We start from the raw sequence: 18,742 nt of genomic DNA, 5'->3' as shown, positions 1-18,742 counted from the left end.
AGTTTATGTCTGTGTGCTTCATTCTTTCACTCAGAGGTATCATTTATCTTATTGATATTTTAGATTTGCTTCCTGTGAGATATCGTTGACTTTATATCGTGACTTTACTGTTGTAGATATTACTGTTGCTGCTTTTGGAACATTTTGGTGTATTTAAAAATGTAAATCAATTCTAATCCTGTTCTCAACTAATCTTCTTTTTTTAAACAATATATTAAAATGCAGTTATTGAGTAATAACTCAAAGAACCAAACCGATAAGGAGTATCAACAAGAATAGTAGTATCAATAAAATCCTAACGATACCCATCCCATATATGGGCATAAGGCATTTTACTCGTGCACTTTTCAAATGTCAATCTGAGCATTTTAAGTCACAAATGATGATGAAATTGTATGACTCCAGTATAACTGCAAATCATTTATGAAGTTTGATTTATTTAAAGCTAGATAAGCACACATCGTACAGGTGTGTGTGTAGTGTAGTGAATGAAATGTCTAGACCACAAGCACATCAGACACGTTCTTCACTCGCACGTTTCACGCAACAGCTACGCCCTCATGATCATCCACGCAGCTGTCTGCACGCTACACTGCAGCTCGCTGTTCATGTTGACTTAATGAAGCGTGCAACGAGTTCAGCAGCAGGCAGAGAGGTGTTTCTGACTGCTGGTTAGAAGCACACTAAAACCAATTAACAGATAAATAACACACTATGGTGTCGACGCAGGTATAGTATGGAGACATTTTCCAGAGTTTGTCAATGTTTTTGTTCACTGTCAAGTAATAAAATAAAGTCATAGTAATGTACGTCTCCAGAAAAGTGACTACATACTTGATAACAGTTTGAGTTATACAAAACCAGATGTTTTCAGGAGCATGCAGATGCAGCAGCCGTGGTGATTGGATAAAGTGCAGCCTACTCCTGGCTGCCTGATCAATTGGAGGAAAATCAGATGGATGAAATAAGACTTCAGGTGAACCCAGCAAAGGGAGGCCGGGGACTGTTGTGGCCACATCTTGACAGGGACCTGGCTCCATCGCGGATCAAGATGCACTTGGCGGGCGGACGCAGGACTTCCGGTGCGATGAGAGGAGGCGGACTCTCTTTAAACGATGCTTGGTGGTTGGGACAGCGTTGCCCTGATGTAACATTCTTTATGTTGTTACGACCGGCTCGGAAGTCGCAACATAAGGAGGGACACAACACCAAGTTAGATCCAAAAAAAGCAAAGGTGACAGTTTATTACCGGACACGTAAACATGTAAACATTGCATAATGTTGCATAATTTTGCAAATCCAACTGAAGACCAGGGTCTGGTGCCAGGAAGGTGAGAGAGAGCGAGGGCGGAGCAAGGAGGCGCTTATAGTCAAACCCACACCTTCATCCAGATGCCCTCAATCACTCATCAGGGAGCTGCACTTAGAACTAAGACATAGAACACACACACACAAACATTCACAGCAGGACATATAATTATGCGTAACAATGTTAAGATGCCGGTCATATTAGCTGCCCAGAGAATTGTTTTGTTGCTGCCGTTTACATTCCTCCTGATGAACTGTTATCCCGAACTTGTTGACTTTACTAGAAAATTGCGTGGAAACCCGTCGCCTCAAACCATTTAAGCTTTTACACATGGAGGAACTAAACAGGTCAAGTTGTGTTAACATAGAACCTTAAATGGCTGCAGTAGACAAATTTAATTAAGTCCACATTAGTAATATTTACTAAAAATCATCAAACCAACTAGCCAACAGTCTGCAGAGATGTCCAAAAGAAAAGATCACATTTCGGGTGGAAAGGAAAACATTATGAAACACTTTGAGATCAACAGGTTTTTGGATATGCGCATGTATTGCAGCGCTGACCATTTAAGGAAAGGTGGTTGGAGTATTGCTGGGTGGTATGATCAAAAATCTGCATCACAGTATTTTTATTATTGTTTTTATATCTGGAGGTTTCTCTGTATATCACAGGACTTTCTTTTTTGCATGACTGGGTCTTTTTATATATTCATGGTGAAACATTTTAACGTCATCATTTATAAACTGAAGGTTTAATTTACTATGGGGTTTCTTTGGACACACAATTATACAATCAGGGAAGAAGCACAATGCATTAAACTAGTGTAAAATGTAAACAATTCTTAATGTGCAAACTGCAACATAGTACAAAAACAATAAATACGTAAGTTATTCCAACAACTTTCTTTTCAAAACAAAAAAAATCGAAGATAGTTGTATAAGCGCTATAAACTGACTGCAGGTCTGTTGTTCTAGAAAAGAGAGCGACTGTACGTCTGTGTTGATATAATGTTGGGATAGCAGTTTGGCTGAAGTATTTCTGCCCCAGCAAGACATAACGTGACCTTGAATCCAGTGTTTTAATCAGTGTCCTTAACTGTCTGTAGCGAGACCATGTCCCGTCATGTTATTGCCTTTCTAATATCGCTCCACCGTCATATGTCGGGCCTCGTGGATGTGCCTCTTGAAGCAATGTCTGACCCTTTGGCTTCCCTGGTACACAAATTCCTCTGGTGCATCTCTGCTTTCTCTTTCTTAGTCCTCCATCTCTCTTTCCTTGTTCTTGAATGGGCAGTAGCGACGGAGCCTTTCCCAGCATGCATTTAGCTCTCAGCTATAACCAGCACAGCATGCCGTTCGGTAAATTGGTAAATGTACACTTATTAGTTTTACAAATTGTTGATGTGTCACAAATTTTTGTGTGCCATGTTTTAACCTGTTAAAGAGTTAGTTTTGGCGTATTAATTGTTGTGTTCTAACCATGAGTGAGAAGGTTATGCAGATATTAAGGAGCCCTCTCAATGTACTTTGAGTCATCCTGGCCGTAATGTCGTGTTCACACCAAACATTCACGCCACCGGTCTCGTTGGGGACTATTTGTAGCAACAGTATTTACAGTAGTCATTGAATACTTTATAACTAACTGTGTAGCTGCCATAACAAGCACACTTAAAACATTTTGTTCATCGAAGCAGATATAGTATAAAACCATTATTCAAAATGTCCTTATCTATGTTTTGATATATTGCTTATGAATGCTAAACGGGACTACTAAAGTGTGACCACATAATGATATTAACACTGGTGCCAGCAATCATCTGAACCTGAACATGCACTGGCTTCATGTTGGTTAGAGATTTGGGCATAAAAGTGAATCACTACACCGTTGGCCTCGCATGGGAAACCTTCTTCCTCTTTCTCTTAAATCTAGCGCAGACAGTTGACTGTAGTCTTTTTAAAGGGAAACACATGTTGGGGAACCTGAACATTTTGTCCTGATACCAGAGGACCACAGAAATATAAATGACGTCACTATGGTGTAATTATTTACATATTGAAAAAGCTGTTTAGTAAAACAGTGTTGGAGGAAGCCATATTTCTGTTCTCCTGTCCCTTATAGCCCTCATAATTATATTCTACTATTCCCATTTTCTTTTCTTGCGAGGATCAAAAATGCAGACAGGCCCCTAATTATTTACTCTGCTACTTGGAGCAGCATCCTGTTGCCGCTGGCTAAGTTCACACCATAGAGTTTTATGGAAGACTTTGTTTCACAGACTTCAGACACAACGTATTGTCCTAATGAACTGATTGAAGGCTGGGAGGGAGAGAGAACATGGCAACTCGACACTGTCTGCTAAAAAGAGGGCAAAAGAGGAAGGCGGCAAAAAAAGGAGAAAACAAAGGCCCACGCACACGCACACATACACACATACACACGCACACACGCACACACGCACACAGAAGTGATGGAGGCTTTTAAAGCGACATAGTGAGAATTTGTTCTCAATCTCTTACTGTACGGGATGAATGAAAACAGACTTATAACACAAAACTCAAGACTGAAACCTCCTGAAACAATGCACAGTTCAAAACAAGAAATTTGACTTTAAAAAAAAAAACCTCGACAAATAACTTCCATGGATTTTTAAAGTTAAACGTGTTACCTTATGAAATATGTTTACTGTCTTATTATCACTGGTTTGACTTTGCTGTATGATTCTCACTGGCTCCAGGTTCAAGTTATACTTTGGATGCTGTTGATACTGTAACACTTTTTGTTAAATATCTGACACCCAGTGTTGTTATATGAAACATGGAAGTCCATATTTAAAAGTAAATCCATCCATCTATTTACTTCCACTTATCCAGGGCCGGGTCAAGGGGGCAGCAGGCTTAGGAGGGTATTCCAGACGTCCCTCTCCCCAGCAACGCTTCCCAGCTCTTTCTGGGGAACCCCAAGGTGTTCCTAGGCCAGATGAGATGTAATCTCTCCAGCGTGTTCTGGGTCTACCCCGGGGTCTCTTACCAGTTGGAAGTACCCAGAAAACCTCTAAAGGGTTAGGTCCAGGAGGCATCCTGTTCAGATGGCCGAACCACCTCAGCTGGCGCCTTTTGACACGAAGGAGCAGCGGCTCTACTCCGAGCTCCCTCCAGATGTGTGAGCTCCTCACCCTCTCTGTAAGGCTGAGCCCAGCCACCTTACGAAGGAAGCTCATTTGGGCCGCTTGTATTCGCGATCTTGTTCTTTCAATCACTACCCAAAGCTCATGACCATAGGGAAGGGTTGGAACGTAGATGGACTGGTAAATAGAGAGCTTTGCCTTCCGGCTCAGCTCCCTCTTTACCACAACGGTCCGGTACAATTCCCGCAGCACTGCTGATGCCGCACTAAATCACCTGTCCATCTCACGCTCCATTTTACTCTCACTCGTGACCGAATCCACAAGATACTTGAACTCAGGGGCGTCGTTAGGCCTATTTTAGGGGGCCCCCCCTAAAATGTTCTTGAGCCCCCCCAAATAATTTGGCATTATTGGCTTTAAAAAAATAAAAAAAAATGAAAAAAAAAATGATGTCATTAAATTAAACTATTGTTTCTCACATGTACAAGTTATTTATAACTCTAACATGCTACATATGTGCATGCGTTCTGGTTTGTATGTTTTCTCCCCCTTCAAATTACAATCCAATAGCCTATCATCATACTTAACGATATAAAGTTGACACTGTCAGGTCCATTCTCCATCCATTGTGTGCGGTCCCTTTAAGAATTAGGATTTGGGAGTGACGCGGATATGAAAGCTAATTTATCCGTCTTTCCTTTATAAGCAGGAAAATTATTTCTCTCTTTATTTGAGAAAAGTTCATATTTGTGTTGTCAAATTTCACTATGACCCTGAAATTCTGTCTCTTGTGTTATCATATACTGAATGCAAGCAAAACTACGGAACAAAATCACACTCTTTCTCATTGAACCAATCTATGAACTGTCTGAAACAATGGATATCCGCGGCCCCAAATGGGCCCCAAAAAAATTTGCCGCGCACAAACATGCCACTCCCCTTGGGGCTAAGCCCCCCCTTTCTTTGAATCCTAGAAACGCCCCTGCTTGAACTCCCTCGCTTTGGGCAGTGACTCACTCCCAACCCAAGAATCATGGCCTCAGACTTGTAGCTGCTTCAGACTCAGCTGCAAACCGTCCCAGTTCATGCTAAAGGTCATGTTCTGAAGGAGCCAATGGAACCACATCATCTGCAAAAGACTGGGATGCAATTCTGAGGTCCCCAAACCGGACAGCCTCTCTGGTCCTAAGGTTGCCACCACGACAGCCACCAATGACCCTCCCACCACAGCTCCTAGCATCCTAACATGGCCCACTTGGATTGCATGTCCCCAGCCTCCCCCGGGATTCACGAGAAATTCCTCCGGAGGTGGTGCCTCAGCCAGACGTTCCCAATTCACCCTCACGTGCTTGGGTTTACCTGGTCTGTTGGGCAGCCTCCCTACTATCTGATCCAATTCACCACCAGGTGATGATCAGTGGACAGCTTTGCTCCTCTCTTCACCCAAGTGTCCAAGTCATGGGCCCGCAGTTCTGACAATTCCACTACAAAGTTGATCATTGATCTTTGGCCGAGGGTGTTCTGGTACCAAGTACACTTATAAACCACCCAGACATGGTGTTTGTTATGGTAGAGCTACAGAGTCTGCAGTTGGCACCGTTTCCAGAACGCCACCCAGAGTCTCCAAGAAGGTTGAGTACTCCAAACTTCTAACTGTTGTTTGTGCATAAGCAACCAACATCGTCCTGTCAATTTAAACCTTCTTATAGTCTATGACTTAAACACGGATTGGTTGTTTACAATGTAACATTATCAGAGATCGGCGACTAGAAAAGCATAAATGATGTCCTGATCGCATATTTTACTGAACATTGCCGGATATCAATCGTCAGTAAAACTTTATTTCACACTGTGCAATTAATCTGCGGTTCACATGCGCGCCGAAACCGTGAGGAGGGATTTGCGAGGATCGATAGTGGTCCGTTACACCACTAGTCAAGACAGTCAGGGACTTAAAGAGGTCTCAGCTTGACCATATTTGTGAAGCAGAAAAGCCCTGAGCATTGATTACACTACATTTTTATACGGAAACCTACCTTCATCTGAAATGCTGTCACGTACGGTCGAGTATAAGTCTAGATTGGCCTCTGTCAGTTCAAGAAGGATGTCTTCATCAAAAGTTCAGCTGCATCAGGAAGCACCAATTTGTTTTAGACTAGGAAGATAAGCATGACAAGAGATAAAAGACACCTGAAGCAGATGTTTAACTGCATATAATGAATGACTGCAGTGGTGTGATGTTGCATTTGGGCCATTACCAACGTTAGAATGTACGAGACAAACCGTTGCTTTCATAAGCAAGTCGAAGACTAAAAGCAGCAGCAGCCATCAATTTACCTACTAATGTTTCTAGCTGCAATGGCTGCAAACTGTTTTCCAAGTTTGACAACACTTTCATTTGAAGCCGAACAACCAATTTGGAAACTGTCTCACAAAGTAACAGTGAGAGGTAGCAAACATTTTCAGTGCTTCTCCATGTAATGAATGTCAAAATAAACCCAACAGGCCCGCAGGACGAAGCATACTGCCCTCTGCAGACTAAAGCCGATAATGCCAAGATGGACCGTCATAGGAGGGAAAGCACCACCAGGAAGATAATAACAAGACATTATGAAATTCCTAGCAATCCAGAAAACTATACAAAGCACAGAAAAAAAGCCATCTCTAAATAATTACCACTTGAAACATTTTGCTTCCATTTGTTTTTAAGGCAGCTATACTGCACATTAGCTGTTTGACTTTGCCATGTGTTACCAACTGTATGTCAAGACCACAAACAAAGCTATCATATTAATTCTAATGGGTAAATGTTTGTAACAAAATGGTCTCATGTCATGAAAAAAACGATGCTGAGGGTCTCTTAACAGTTGTCATGTGTTGGAGTTTGACACACACACAATTATGTCCTATATGGTGGTGAAGACCATAAAATTATTAATGTCTCGTGGTACCGTGCACCACCTCTCCCGCCTTATGCCGTGTTCACACCAAACGCAGCATGAATTATTCTCGCGAGTAGATTACGTACAAACGTCTTTGCACAGACGCGATGAGACTGGAGTGATACCGTGATTGGCGCGAATTTGCGTCAATCGCGCCAATAACAGTTAAAGTTAGCTTTCATGAAGCTCATCAAAAAGAAGGATGGAGGAGGAACAGCCTCCTGCAGCACAATCTACTGTCACAGCAATCACACTTTTAGTTTATAGGTAACACTTTCTGACAGCCCGCAATCACACAAAAGCATTTTAGAGGTAAAGGCCTTCTTTTTTTTTTTTTAACAAAATAAAATGCTTTTTTAAGACTTTCCAAGACGGACCATCACGGACCATCACTCTTTAATAGCAGAGCGATATATCAGATATATATGTTCATAAACTGTGTTTTCTATAAGCTATGCTTTCTAATACGGAAATTTAAAAGGTCCGGAGTAAGACTGTGGAAGAATAAACACAAAGCATGTGGAAGATGAATAGGAAACGGAGGAGCAAGACTCTTGCGTGAGGAAGAGAAAAAACTTGAAAACTATAAAACTGAAGACTTCACAACTTGCTACTGGGCAGATGACAGCATGTGACCCCCATAGAGTAGAAAGCAAAGAGAGAGAGAGAGATTCATAGAATGAGACATATTGAGAGAGAGAGAGAGAGAGAGAGAGAGAGAGAGAGAGAGAGAGAGAGGAGACATGGAGAAAAAAACACATTAATTAAAACAAGTCATAAACAGTTGGGGGTCACTTTATATTTGCTTGTTAAACTTGACCCATGCGGTGCGAAAACACATAGGCGCTTAGTTTCGAAGTGCAACTGAGATACTGCAGACCTTTGTGTGTGTGTGTGTGTGTGTGGGGGTTGGCGTCATCCACTAATGCAACAGAGTCAGACCGATATAGTCTCGTCGTCTGCCGGCAATGTTTGCGAGTCAGGCAAGTGGACGTGTGAGAATATGTGATGTCATTGCTTTACTCCTTTTTTTCATTTGTTGATTTTGCTAAATTATTTTATGTATTTTTCAGTGTATTTTTATTGTTTCAACAGTTTTTTCCCCCCGTTTCATCTATTGTAGTTTTATCATAGTTGTCGTGCTTTGTTCAGCCTCACTGTTGAGCTTTCTGTTTATTATTGTCTTGCTTTTGCTGCTTTGTCTGTCAAAGCACTTTGTAAACTCTGTTTTTAAAAGGTGCTGTATAAATAAAGTAGTGCTGGGCAAGTTAACACGTTAATTTCGCGTTAACGCATTCATTAATTAATGCCGACAATTATTTTATCGCGCGTTAACGCATTTTTTAAATGTATTATAATTTTTTTTTTTTTTAATTGAAAGACAAGAGATAATACATATACATAACAACAAGAGGGTGACAAGAACAGTGGGATAAAAGCCAGCAAACATCCTATAGTGAGTTGTATGTGTATGTGTGTGTGTGCGTGTGTGTGTGAACATGTGTGTATGTCCTTGAGCCTTTTGAGATGGGAAAAAAATAATAATAATAATAATTTAAAAACAACAACAAAAAACAGGTAAGTATTTTTACCAGAACAGACTGTCTCATGTTTATCGTTTTGTATTGGAGATATGATGTCCCTTCAGGGTTGCCGTAGAGAAAAGGAGACTTCCGCTTCTGGTCGAGGGTGGGCGGGCAGAAATAAAGAGAGAAGCTGCACCAGCTGTTGCTCTCCCTGGAGACTACTGGACATCGCTGCGGTAAAGTCAGCAGACACTCAGATCTCCGTGGTCAACTCAGCAGACACTTACATTTTAGTGCACCTATATGCTGAAATTCACGGTAAACACATTTAAACGGCACAGATCGGGAGCGAGCGAAGGACTTTGAAAGTTAGCGGAAACATTAACGTGGGACAACATCCGGTTTCTTCAGACGAACATCCGGTTTTCAGAATAAGATGCCAACAAAGTATGAATTATATTCACATTAAGTATAAAACATGCTCCCTGCATCTCGTGAACCAAATGTTATTGGCCTTTTGTTCATATAGCAGTATTTTTTAAATAAAAGTGCGCAATACACTACTTTTGAATTCATTATTGAACTTTGCCATAACAATGCGATTAATCGCGATTAATCGCAAAAAATCCATGCGATTAATCGCGATTAAATATTTTAATCTTTGCCCAGCACTAAAATAAAGTTATTATTATTAATATATTGCCTGCATACTTCTGTTAAAGGATAGGCGTGTAAGATTTAGTGACATCTGGTGGTGAGTCGTAGATTGCAACCGACTATGAATTGATGTGTATTTGGAGGAGCTCGGCTCTGACAGGGAGGGCAGAGGAGATGCGGCGTGATAATAAAGTACACTTTAACATTAAAAATACTTGTAAAAAGTACCAGTAACGTCGGGCTTATCAATACTCCCCCTTTCATTTTACCGGGTTTCGGCACCCGTCACTTACTTTCAGCTCAAATGCTAAAGGCTCAAGCTAGAGCCGGTGTTCTGGTTCTGGACTGCTGTAGAAACATGGCGGTGCAACATGGCGGTGCAACATGGCGTCCTCCGTGGAAGAGGACCCGCTTCCTACGTTGATATCAATAGCTCTTAGGTCTAAGCTAATGAAAGCACAACTTACTTTCAGGTGATTATACACTGATGAACATATAGTTATGAATATTTGAATCCCCCTAAATGTTACACACTGTTTCTTTAGTATAGCAGATGTAGGAGTACCGAGTCATTAGTGTCCTTCGTGTCTTGTTTTGTGAGTCAAGTCAAGTTAACGTCAATCTGGAAACAGTAAGATGTGCCAGGTTGTAGCAGCATGTTTTTATGTTTCTTTGGAATCGGCTCTCATAAAAACACATATCGGTCTGGGGGCGCGGTGTGTGTGCAGCTCATGGCCGGAGGCAGCGAGAGGAAAGTAACGTCAGCTCCAACTCTTTCACGTTATAAACTTCCCTTCCGCCACTGAGTTCAGCTCATAGCAGCTGATGTCATCACCTCGTCTCGCCTCCCCCCCCTCTCCAAGCCTGGCTGTGAATGCCAACGAGATGGAGGTGTAAAGCTGTCACCTCAGCTCACCTTCAGAGTGCTCGGTCCAACTATCCGGGGTGATATGCAACGATCGGGCACTCGTTTTCTCTATACATGCTTGAGCAGAAGGGGGAAGAAACACAGAATACATAACACATGAAAAGCCACAAATCCACCTGGTTGGTCTTTGGAACTGTATTGCTGTTAGTCACATGAATATAAGGTACTGTTAAAAACCCAACACAATGGCTTTGGTGAAAACCGCTTCTCTCCCCCCTGAGGAGAACCAGTCAACAAGTCGCTACAAGTCCCTGTTTGCCCTCTCCATCTGTCTCCCTGTGATGTTCAGATACATTCCTCTCTGACACCTGGAAGCTGAGGGCTCAGCACAGGAAGGTAAGGGCCTAAACAAACACGGAAGGTGTCCCGGTGGATCTGTGGCTTAGGGCCCACGCCCTGCACACTTGTGGGTACGGTGGAGCGCGACATGAGAACGTGGACGTTCCCCACTGAAAGTCACGATTTTTCTTCAGTCCTGTTTATGGAGAAAAGAACCACACAATGTCTTGCTTACTGCAGGAAATACTTGAAGAGCAATTGACGTAATATGTCGCGCGACCATTATAGTGAAATACTTGACATAATAACGCGTATAACCAGCAGGAAAGTGTGGGTGTCAAACACAGTACTTTTCCGTAACTTTATTTTCCGTAACCTTGTTTTCCGTAACTTTATTTTCCGTAATTTTATTTTCCGTAACGTTGTTTTCCGTAACTTTGTTTTACGTAACGTTGTTCTATGCAGCGTTGTTTTCCGTCGCATTGTTTTTACGTAACCTTGTTAAGCTTGTAACATATATTTACATAAGACTACATTGTTAACATTGTTCGCAAGAAGTGTCCTTCTCTATGCTATAAGTCCTCATCACGCCCTCTTTTTGTTGGCTAACCTTTGGGTTTGGTTGGTTGAGAGCCTGCAGAGCAGCTTGTTTGTTGCACACACCACACACACACACACACACACACGTCTCTCCTCCCCTCTCCAACTGTGTGCCACATGAAAGCAGTGTACACCCGTCTCTCTCTGTGTTATTAGTATCCAGAGACTCCAGAGTGTCTGCTCCACTGTCACCTCCCACAACCTCCTTTACACGCACTCTGTATGTGTGTGTGTGTGTGTGTGTGTCTATAATATATAGATGGGTGCAACCTGTATCTATTGTCTGACTCACTCTGACGGGCAGACCAGCAAAGCCCCGTCAGCACACTTTGAACACCTTTGTGTGTGTGTGTACTGCACACGCAACTACACGCTGAAAATAATACACTAGTAGCTGATTCAAACATAGGCATTTTTATTTTTTAACTGAAAAAAAGCTCCTAAGGCACAAACTGCTGTGCCAACTTTGCTCTACAGTTGACACTATAAATAAAAAAAACCTGAGTACAGCACATGTTTTAAAATAGAAAATAGAAACAACTTGTTTTTTTATGTTTTAGCACCAACTCGCCGTCACTTTTGCTCTTGATTGTTTTTTATAAGCGGTCAAAGCCTTCTTAGGGTTTTATCCATGACCATCACTTTACTTATCATGAAGTAGAGCACTGCTCAGCCTGTGAAAACTGCTGTATGATGGCCTCTGTGGCTCTGGAGGAGCTTTGTCAAATTACCCTGATGACGTCATAGTGATGTCATCAGGGTCAACTTGGTTGAGGGTCGCATTACGTTGCATTATGGGAGTTGTAGGATGCAGCATTTTCGGAGCTTGACTCGTACGAAGGGATAAAGGTCGGGATATCTCGGCCGGCGGGGCTTCAGTTTTACTCGTTCTTTTTCAAAATGGGAAATGCAAAGTGAGACACTGAACATAAATCAATCAAACATAAATTACGGGCAGATTCCAATAATCCGCCATGATAAGCTGCACAGGCGGTAGAATTCTCATTCTGTCTTCTGCGTTTGGCTGATATCAATGTTATATTTGAAAAGGTGATCAGCCTTTCAGTGTTGTCCGCCTTCAACATGATCTGTACATGTAAAGCCCAACATATCTTGAAGTTTGCCGTGCTGTTGGGGCGGGCTTTCATTTGCTGCAAAGTCTGGAAGATGTCGGTAGTATTCCGTTTTAGGGGGAGAATTCTATGTCAGAGGTCCCTTTCCAGAAGAGGAAATGAACGAGAGACTTGTTTTGGCATAAATATGGTCATATTTAAAATATGAATATTGTATTATCAGCAATTTCAAATAACTAAATCTGTCTCAGCGCGGAAAAGGACACAGCAGTCACCCGCTAATCTCCAGAAGTTGATATGAGTTCCTAAACTTCAAAGCTGAGGAAAACAGGGCAACTGAGGCCAACATGTGTGTGACAACACGTGTGTCTGAGTTGTTACAGTTATGACTCGTGTCTGATGATCACTGTCGGATGTTTCTGTTCCCAAAGAGCGCTTCGAATCATCCCCCCCAAAAAAACTAAACCCCACAGGTGTTCGAGCGCAGGGCTCCAGTCAAACTGTGGCACAGAGCCCGTGTTTCAGCATCAGTAGACGGCTCCCAGACTCTGTGCGGCCGACGGCGCCGTCGGTGGTGTGTGGTGCGTCGGGCCCGACTGTTGCAGACCTAATTGTGCACCCTGCTGCTGGTACCAGTTCTGGTGCGTGTAGTCTCCCATGCAGGCGGGCGAGGGATCCACGGGAGGCTGATAGGGTCCCTGCCCTCTGGTGGTGGGATCCACCAATGCGCTACTCTTGATGCTGCTGCTGCTGCTTGTGTTGTTGTTGCTGCTGCTGCCGTCGTCGTCGTTGTTGTTGTTGTTGTTGCTGGTATTGCCGTTGTTGTTTTCCCACACAGCTGGCGATGGAGGAGAGTTGCAGGCCATGGAATCGCTGGCATCCGGACTTTGCTCGAGAGGCATTTCCCCGAGCGGAAACTCTCCGTTCTTGTAGAGCTTCTTGAACTTGGAGCGACGGTTCTGGAACCAAATTTTGACCTGGAGGAACGAGCATCAAATAGTGAGACAACTTCAAGCAGTTAAAGAACAAACGCGAAGCAATATTAATTGAAATGCCAATATTTACTGGTGTGTTAGTGCCAGTTTGGTCTTCACCAACTCCTTAAGGTGAAATATCTGCCACTCTAGCGGCTTACTGTCCAACTATGATTCGTTTCTGCTAAAAACAGCTGCCTGTCGAGGCTGGATATGAGATGGTGAAACAGATGAGTCGGAAATGAACGAAAGCAAAAGAGTTGCAAATCATAAAAACAGTTCTCTGTGAGTTGAGCTTTGAAAGCCGCATAGTCATTTGATCCATTTTGAATGGCGAAAAATCGATTAGAGCAGCTTTAAAGCCACATTATCAATATGTTTCTCTTTAAGCATATTTAACTTATTTTTTGGCTAAGAGCTCATTGCTTTTTTTAGTGCAGCTGTTTTTAGTGCAGCTGTTTTTAGTGCAAAAGCTCTGGTAAACCCACTGTACTAACTGCCCAGCGCCAAACGGCAGATTGCAGCTAGCTGGTGGCAACATGGCGGAGCATTTATCCGCTAAACTCACAGATATTTATCTCAGGAGGTGGAAGAGCGTGAATAATGGATTTACATTCAGCAGGATGATGTCGATTTAGCTTGTTCCTGTACCACCAAGTACGGCAGCAATCTGTTCTGTTGGCTTGCTTTATTAAATTGATATCCACGACCAGGTGCAATATTAATCCATGTTGTTGCCCTACTTGTTTTCTGATAAATTCCTACATTTAAACTGCTTCTCAATTGGATCTACTTAAGAGTTGTTGCCACAAAAATAAACTTCCTTTCAAAAAGGTTTGTTCATAACAATAATAATTAATAATTAATGCTTTTCACGAGTGATAAACCAGCGTTCATGCAACACAAGGCATTATCTAAGAACCGTTTCTTGCCCGCAGAGTTCATGTTAGGCTAGAGTATGACAGCTCCTTTAAATGAGATATCACGGTACAATGAGAGCTTATGCAATGCTGTCATTTGTATAAATTGTTTATACGAATGACAGCATTACAATAGCTCTCCATGAGGGCAACAGATCCAATGACATGGCAATCTGATGTTTTAAGTTGTGTTGTGTTTTCTTAGAGCTTGTGTCTGCAGCCCGAGCAATAATCTTGAAGAATGATTTACAGCAGCCGTGATAACACAACCCGCACCGCAAGTCTGAGGGATGATTCATGCGGTGGTAAATCATTGAGGCCGCAAAAGTATGACTGCGTAAACAAGACCGACACAACAGAAACAACGCACAAGGCTGCCTCGGATCACTGTCGGACAAATGTATTCATATTTTTTAGATATCATATTAATATTATCTCAATTTCGTTCTTTGTTTCATTCATTAGTTTCTTAGTAGCCGGCATTTATTGTATATAAAAAGTAACTGCACACTTAAACGTGTTTTGTTAAGATATAAACTAAATGATATAACTGTACTTTGATGGAACACATCCATGCTGGTGTTAATATTGACATTTTCCACCACATTTATAAAAATCGGCATCTACTTTCAGCCTGTATTTTGCTCGGCCAATTCGGAGTACAAGCTGACCGTTTGACCCCCTCCCTCCCCCCTTACTTTTTCAGTAACTACAGTACAATCATAGCATTACAATCGCACACCTGTTCTCTCCTCTCTGTGAGCCTGCCGGCTAGCAGCTAACGGTGCAAACATCGGCAACAGTGCTGACAAAGTTAACGGCGTTAACCTCGGGAGGAACCGGGTAGGACGGGTAGGTGCTACGCTTCTGCACTGACGCCGTCGATCGGGGCAGCGTTGTCAGCTGTAACCGCCGCACCAACGCAGTGCAGAGCGGTGGTCGTGAGCTAGCCAGCGGCGCACGCTGTCGCGCACTAACATGTACTAGCGGCCGGCCCGGCTTTGTAAACGCAGCTACATCTTCACATAAAAGAATTGTTATTTGATGCTGTATTGATGCTTTGAATAGCGTAAAGAGAATCTTTAAGTATGTTCCATTATTCTGCAGTCAAACTAGATCTTGAAAATGATATCTTAGCATAAGCTATAGCTTGCATTGCTCATAATCTTGGGACCTTTCCACCGCGTCTTCAACCTTCTTTATACTGTACATTCACCAAGAAACCGTTCAGTGCACAGACTTCAACTATGTTAGCCACTTCAACTTCAACTAAACTTTCTGTTTTCAACTATTTCTTACTTTCACTTACTCACTTTGACTTACTTCACTTTTTAGCTGTCAACATTTCAAGTGCTATCAATCCTTACAGATCACCTGACGACTATTCTCAATGCACGTAAACTACGGCTTCAACTTCAACAGGAATTTGAGTTGCTTCGAGTTGATAAGTTCAACTGACATTTAATTTGCTTTCATCTTTCACGCTTCCAGTGACGGTTCAGCTACTTTCATTGCTTACTAGCGATCTGACAACTAAACTTGAAATTGAAACTGCTTTCGGCTCACACACTTTTGAGGGCTTCAACTTACTCCACAACTAACATTCGAAATCTCACATGCAAAAAAACCCATTTGAACTTGTTTGCAGTGTTGACGCCTGTGAGATATCACGCTTTCTTTTTCTCTTGGGGGCCTCACCTGTGTCTGTGTGAGGCCCATCTGTGCGGCCAGCTCGGCCCGCTCCGGCAGGGCCAGGTACTGAGCCGTCTGGAATCTCCTCTGCAGCACTGCCAGCTGGTAGCTGGAGTAGATGGTCCGGGGCTTGCGCACCTTTTTGGGCTTCCCATTGACTATCCGAACCTCCACGTCGGGTTCCTCTTTCACTGTGGAAAGGAAACAGTAAGAAGCCGTGTAAAACTCGTGCGACTACCCTGCAGGGAGCTTTCCGTGCGTTTGTGGAATCTTAACATCAAAACATCACGATGCTGTCAACTTCCTCTGTAACAACCTGCAAGAGAAGTCCTTTTCTCCAAACAATGAAATGAACTTGCATGGCAGTTTGTGTAGAAGAGGTTGTAGCACAAAAATAGCCACGGCCTCTGCAACCCCGAAATTTCAAAGAAATTCCGGCAGCCCTCTGAACTTGTAATTTTGGTCTGAGTGTCTCCCACAGCCGGGGAGGGAGACAGAGATTTATAGGTGCTTTTCATGTAGCCCGGAGGCAATGCTTGTATACATCTCTCCCCGTTTCTGCTGTTATTCTCGTAACCAACTTCTCTTTTTTTCCCCTCTTGTAGATTTACAGACAACCTTACTCAAAAAAAACATTTGCTTGCATTTGATCGACATGTTTATTTTTTTTATCAACTTAAAATGACAAACAACACTTTTTTAAATCTGTATTCAAACTTTTTATATTCAATCTTTATATTAAATGCAAGGCAGTATTATCATATTTCGTATATTTATGCATTTACACCTACTTACAAAATATTCTGTATTTTTTTTTCAGCATATAATACTATGACATTTTTCTGTCTGACTATACTCTGATTTTCTTTAATTTTTCTCAACATACTATACTTTATATACTCTACAAAACCTTTTTATGACTCTTTTCAACATACTATACCATAACTTTTTTCCGTTATACTATACTTTGACATTGTTTAGGATACTACACTGTGTCTTTCTTCCACATACCATACCATACTTTGACATGGTATAGTGTGCCAGTATTTATTACTAATGACCATACATGTATTCATATTCAGTAGAGACTTTTCTTTATTGTATTAGTTAAGGTTACCATTCTGGATACTGAGGTAATGTATTCATGGTCTCGCTGGATTTTAGCAACCTTAAGGCGATTAACAAACATACTTATAATTGGTGTTTTAATGGCTGATTCCAGTGTTTTTACACTAAATATATTTAAATTGGAATGCTATTGGACCAAAAGAATTCATAAAGGAATTCATATCCAGGAATTTGAGGGTTTCAGAAAGTATCGTTACCAGAGTAATGAATGTATCATTTGAGGGGGCTTTGACCTCAGTATTCTGAAGTTCTGGCTACACCCCTGTGCTATTTATTGTATTCATAGTTTTTTCTCCCATCTATTTATCATCATTTATTAATTTACTCACATTTAACCAATTCTCTTCTTTGGAACAAGTATTTATCGGAGCTTTTTTGTTGTTGTTGTTGATCAATCGGGAATTTCTGTTTATCTACGAATTGAATTTGTCACTTTTTCTTTTTTGGTGTATTTGTTTGTTACGTATTTGCGTGGGCGTGGCCACAGCCAATGGCACAATAAGGAGCCTGCGCTTGTCGGATGATTCAGAGGCCAAGGCTGACTGACATGCCGTGACACCTGAGGTGCGTGGCTGAGGGCCAAAGTCCCCTGGGGCCGTTTCCAGGAGTCAACTCCCAACTGGAATGTCAAAAAAACAGCACACCAGCCCGTCGAGTTAGTTTTCCCCATCTGTGGTTCTTCCCCGGCTTTGAAGTTCCAACTGTTCCTCTTTAGTGCTGTTGTGATATTAGTTTATTTATGCGAGCGTAAACTGTTTAGGTTACCTATTGAGGGCACAATGTGTTAATTAATCACTTCTTCATTCTGAATGTGGAGGTGTGGTTGGGAAAAGTCCCCAGCTAGAACTAGGCCATGGCTTCCATCCAAAGACCCTTTGGCTGATCTTCCTATCCAAACTCTAAATCTGAAGGAAGTTCAAAGAGCAGATGAGCTTACATTGACTGTGAATGATAATGAGACACAAAACAAGTCCAACTCAGAGCTCTTTTCTTTTTTTTTGACCTCCATACAAACATAAAATCCTCCTGAAGGCTGAACCATTATCGGCAGAAATTATCTCCCGTTTCCTTTTTTCGCCCATGGGCCACTTTCTCCTGTACTTTACTCTGGAACTGTGAGCCACACATGTAATATATGTACATACAGTGGGTATGGAAAGTATTCAGACCCCTTTAAATTTTTCACTCTTTGTTTCATTGCAGCCATTTGCTAAAATCAAAAAAGTTCATTTTATTTCTCATTAATGTACACTCAGCACCTCATCTTGACAGAAAAAAACAAATGTAGAAATTTTTGCAAATTTATTAAAAAAGAAAAACTGAAATATCAGATGGTCATAAGTATTCAGACCCTTTGCTGTGACACTCATATTTAACTCACATGCTGTCCATTTCTTCTGATCCTCCTTGAGATGGTTCTACTCCTTCATTGGAGTCCAGCTGTGTTTTATTAAACTGATTGGACTTGATTAGGAAAGGCACACACCTGTCTATATAAGACCTTACAGCTCACAGTGCATGTCAGAGCAAATGAGAATCATGTCGAAGGAACTGCCCAAGGAGCTCAGAGACAGAATTGTGGCAAGGCAC

General features: G+C 41.9%; 1 protein-coding gene across 1 annotated transcript in view; it reads right to left on the bottom strand.

The window, feature by feature from the left end:
- Nucleotides 1–10,837: 10,837 nt before the first annotated feature.
- Nucleotides 10,838–18,742, bottom strand: part of LOC116399242 (homeobox protein Dlx3b-like) — a 9,261-nt gene continuing 1,356 nt past the window's right edge. Inside the window, exons 2-3 of the mRNA XM_031876245.1 lie at nucleotides 16,031–16,215; nucleotides 10,838–13,415 (exon numbers count right to left, since the gene is read on the bottom strand). Of these exons, the coding sequence (XP_031732105.1) occupies nucleotides 12,966–13,415; nucleotides 16,031–16,215 (635 nt within the window). The 3' untranslated portion in view covers nucleotides 10,838–12,965. The remainder of the gene's footprint in view (nucleotides 13,416–16,030; nucleotides 16,216–18,742) is intronic.

The sequence above is a fragment of the Anarrhichthys ocellatus genome, unplaced genomic scaffold (genome assembly GCF_004355925.1).
Source record: "Anarrhichthys ocellatus isolate YVR2014 unplaced genomic scaffold, GSC_Weel_1.0 scaffold106, whole genome shotgun sequence".
In the NCBI taxonomy this organism is placed as follows: domain Eukaryota; kingdom Metazoa; phylum Chordata; class Actinopteri; order Perciformes; family Anarhichadidae; genus Anarrhichthys; species Anarrhichthys ocellatus.
This window is presented reverse-complemented; position numbering and strand designations above follow the sequence as displayed.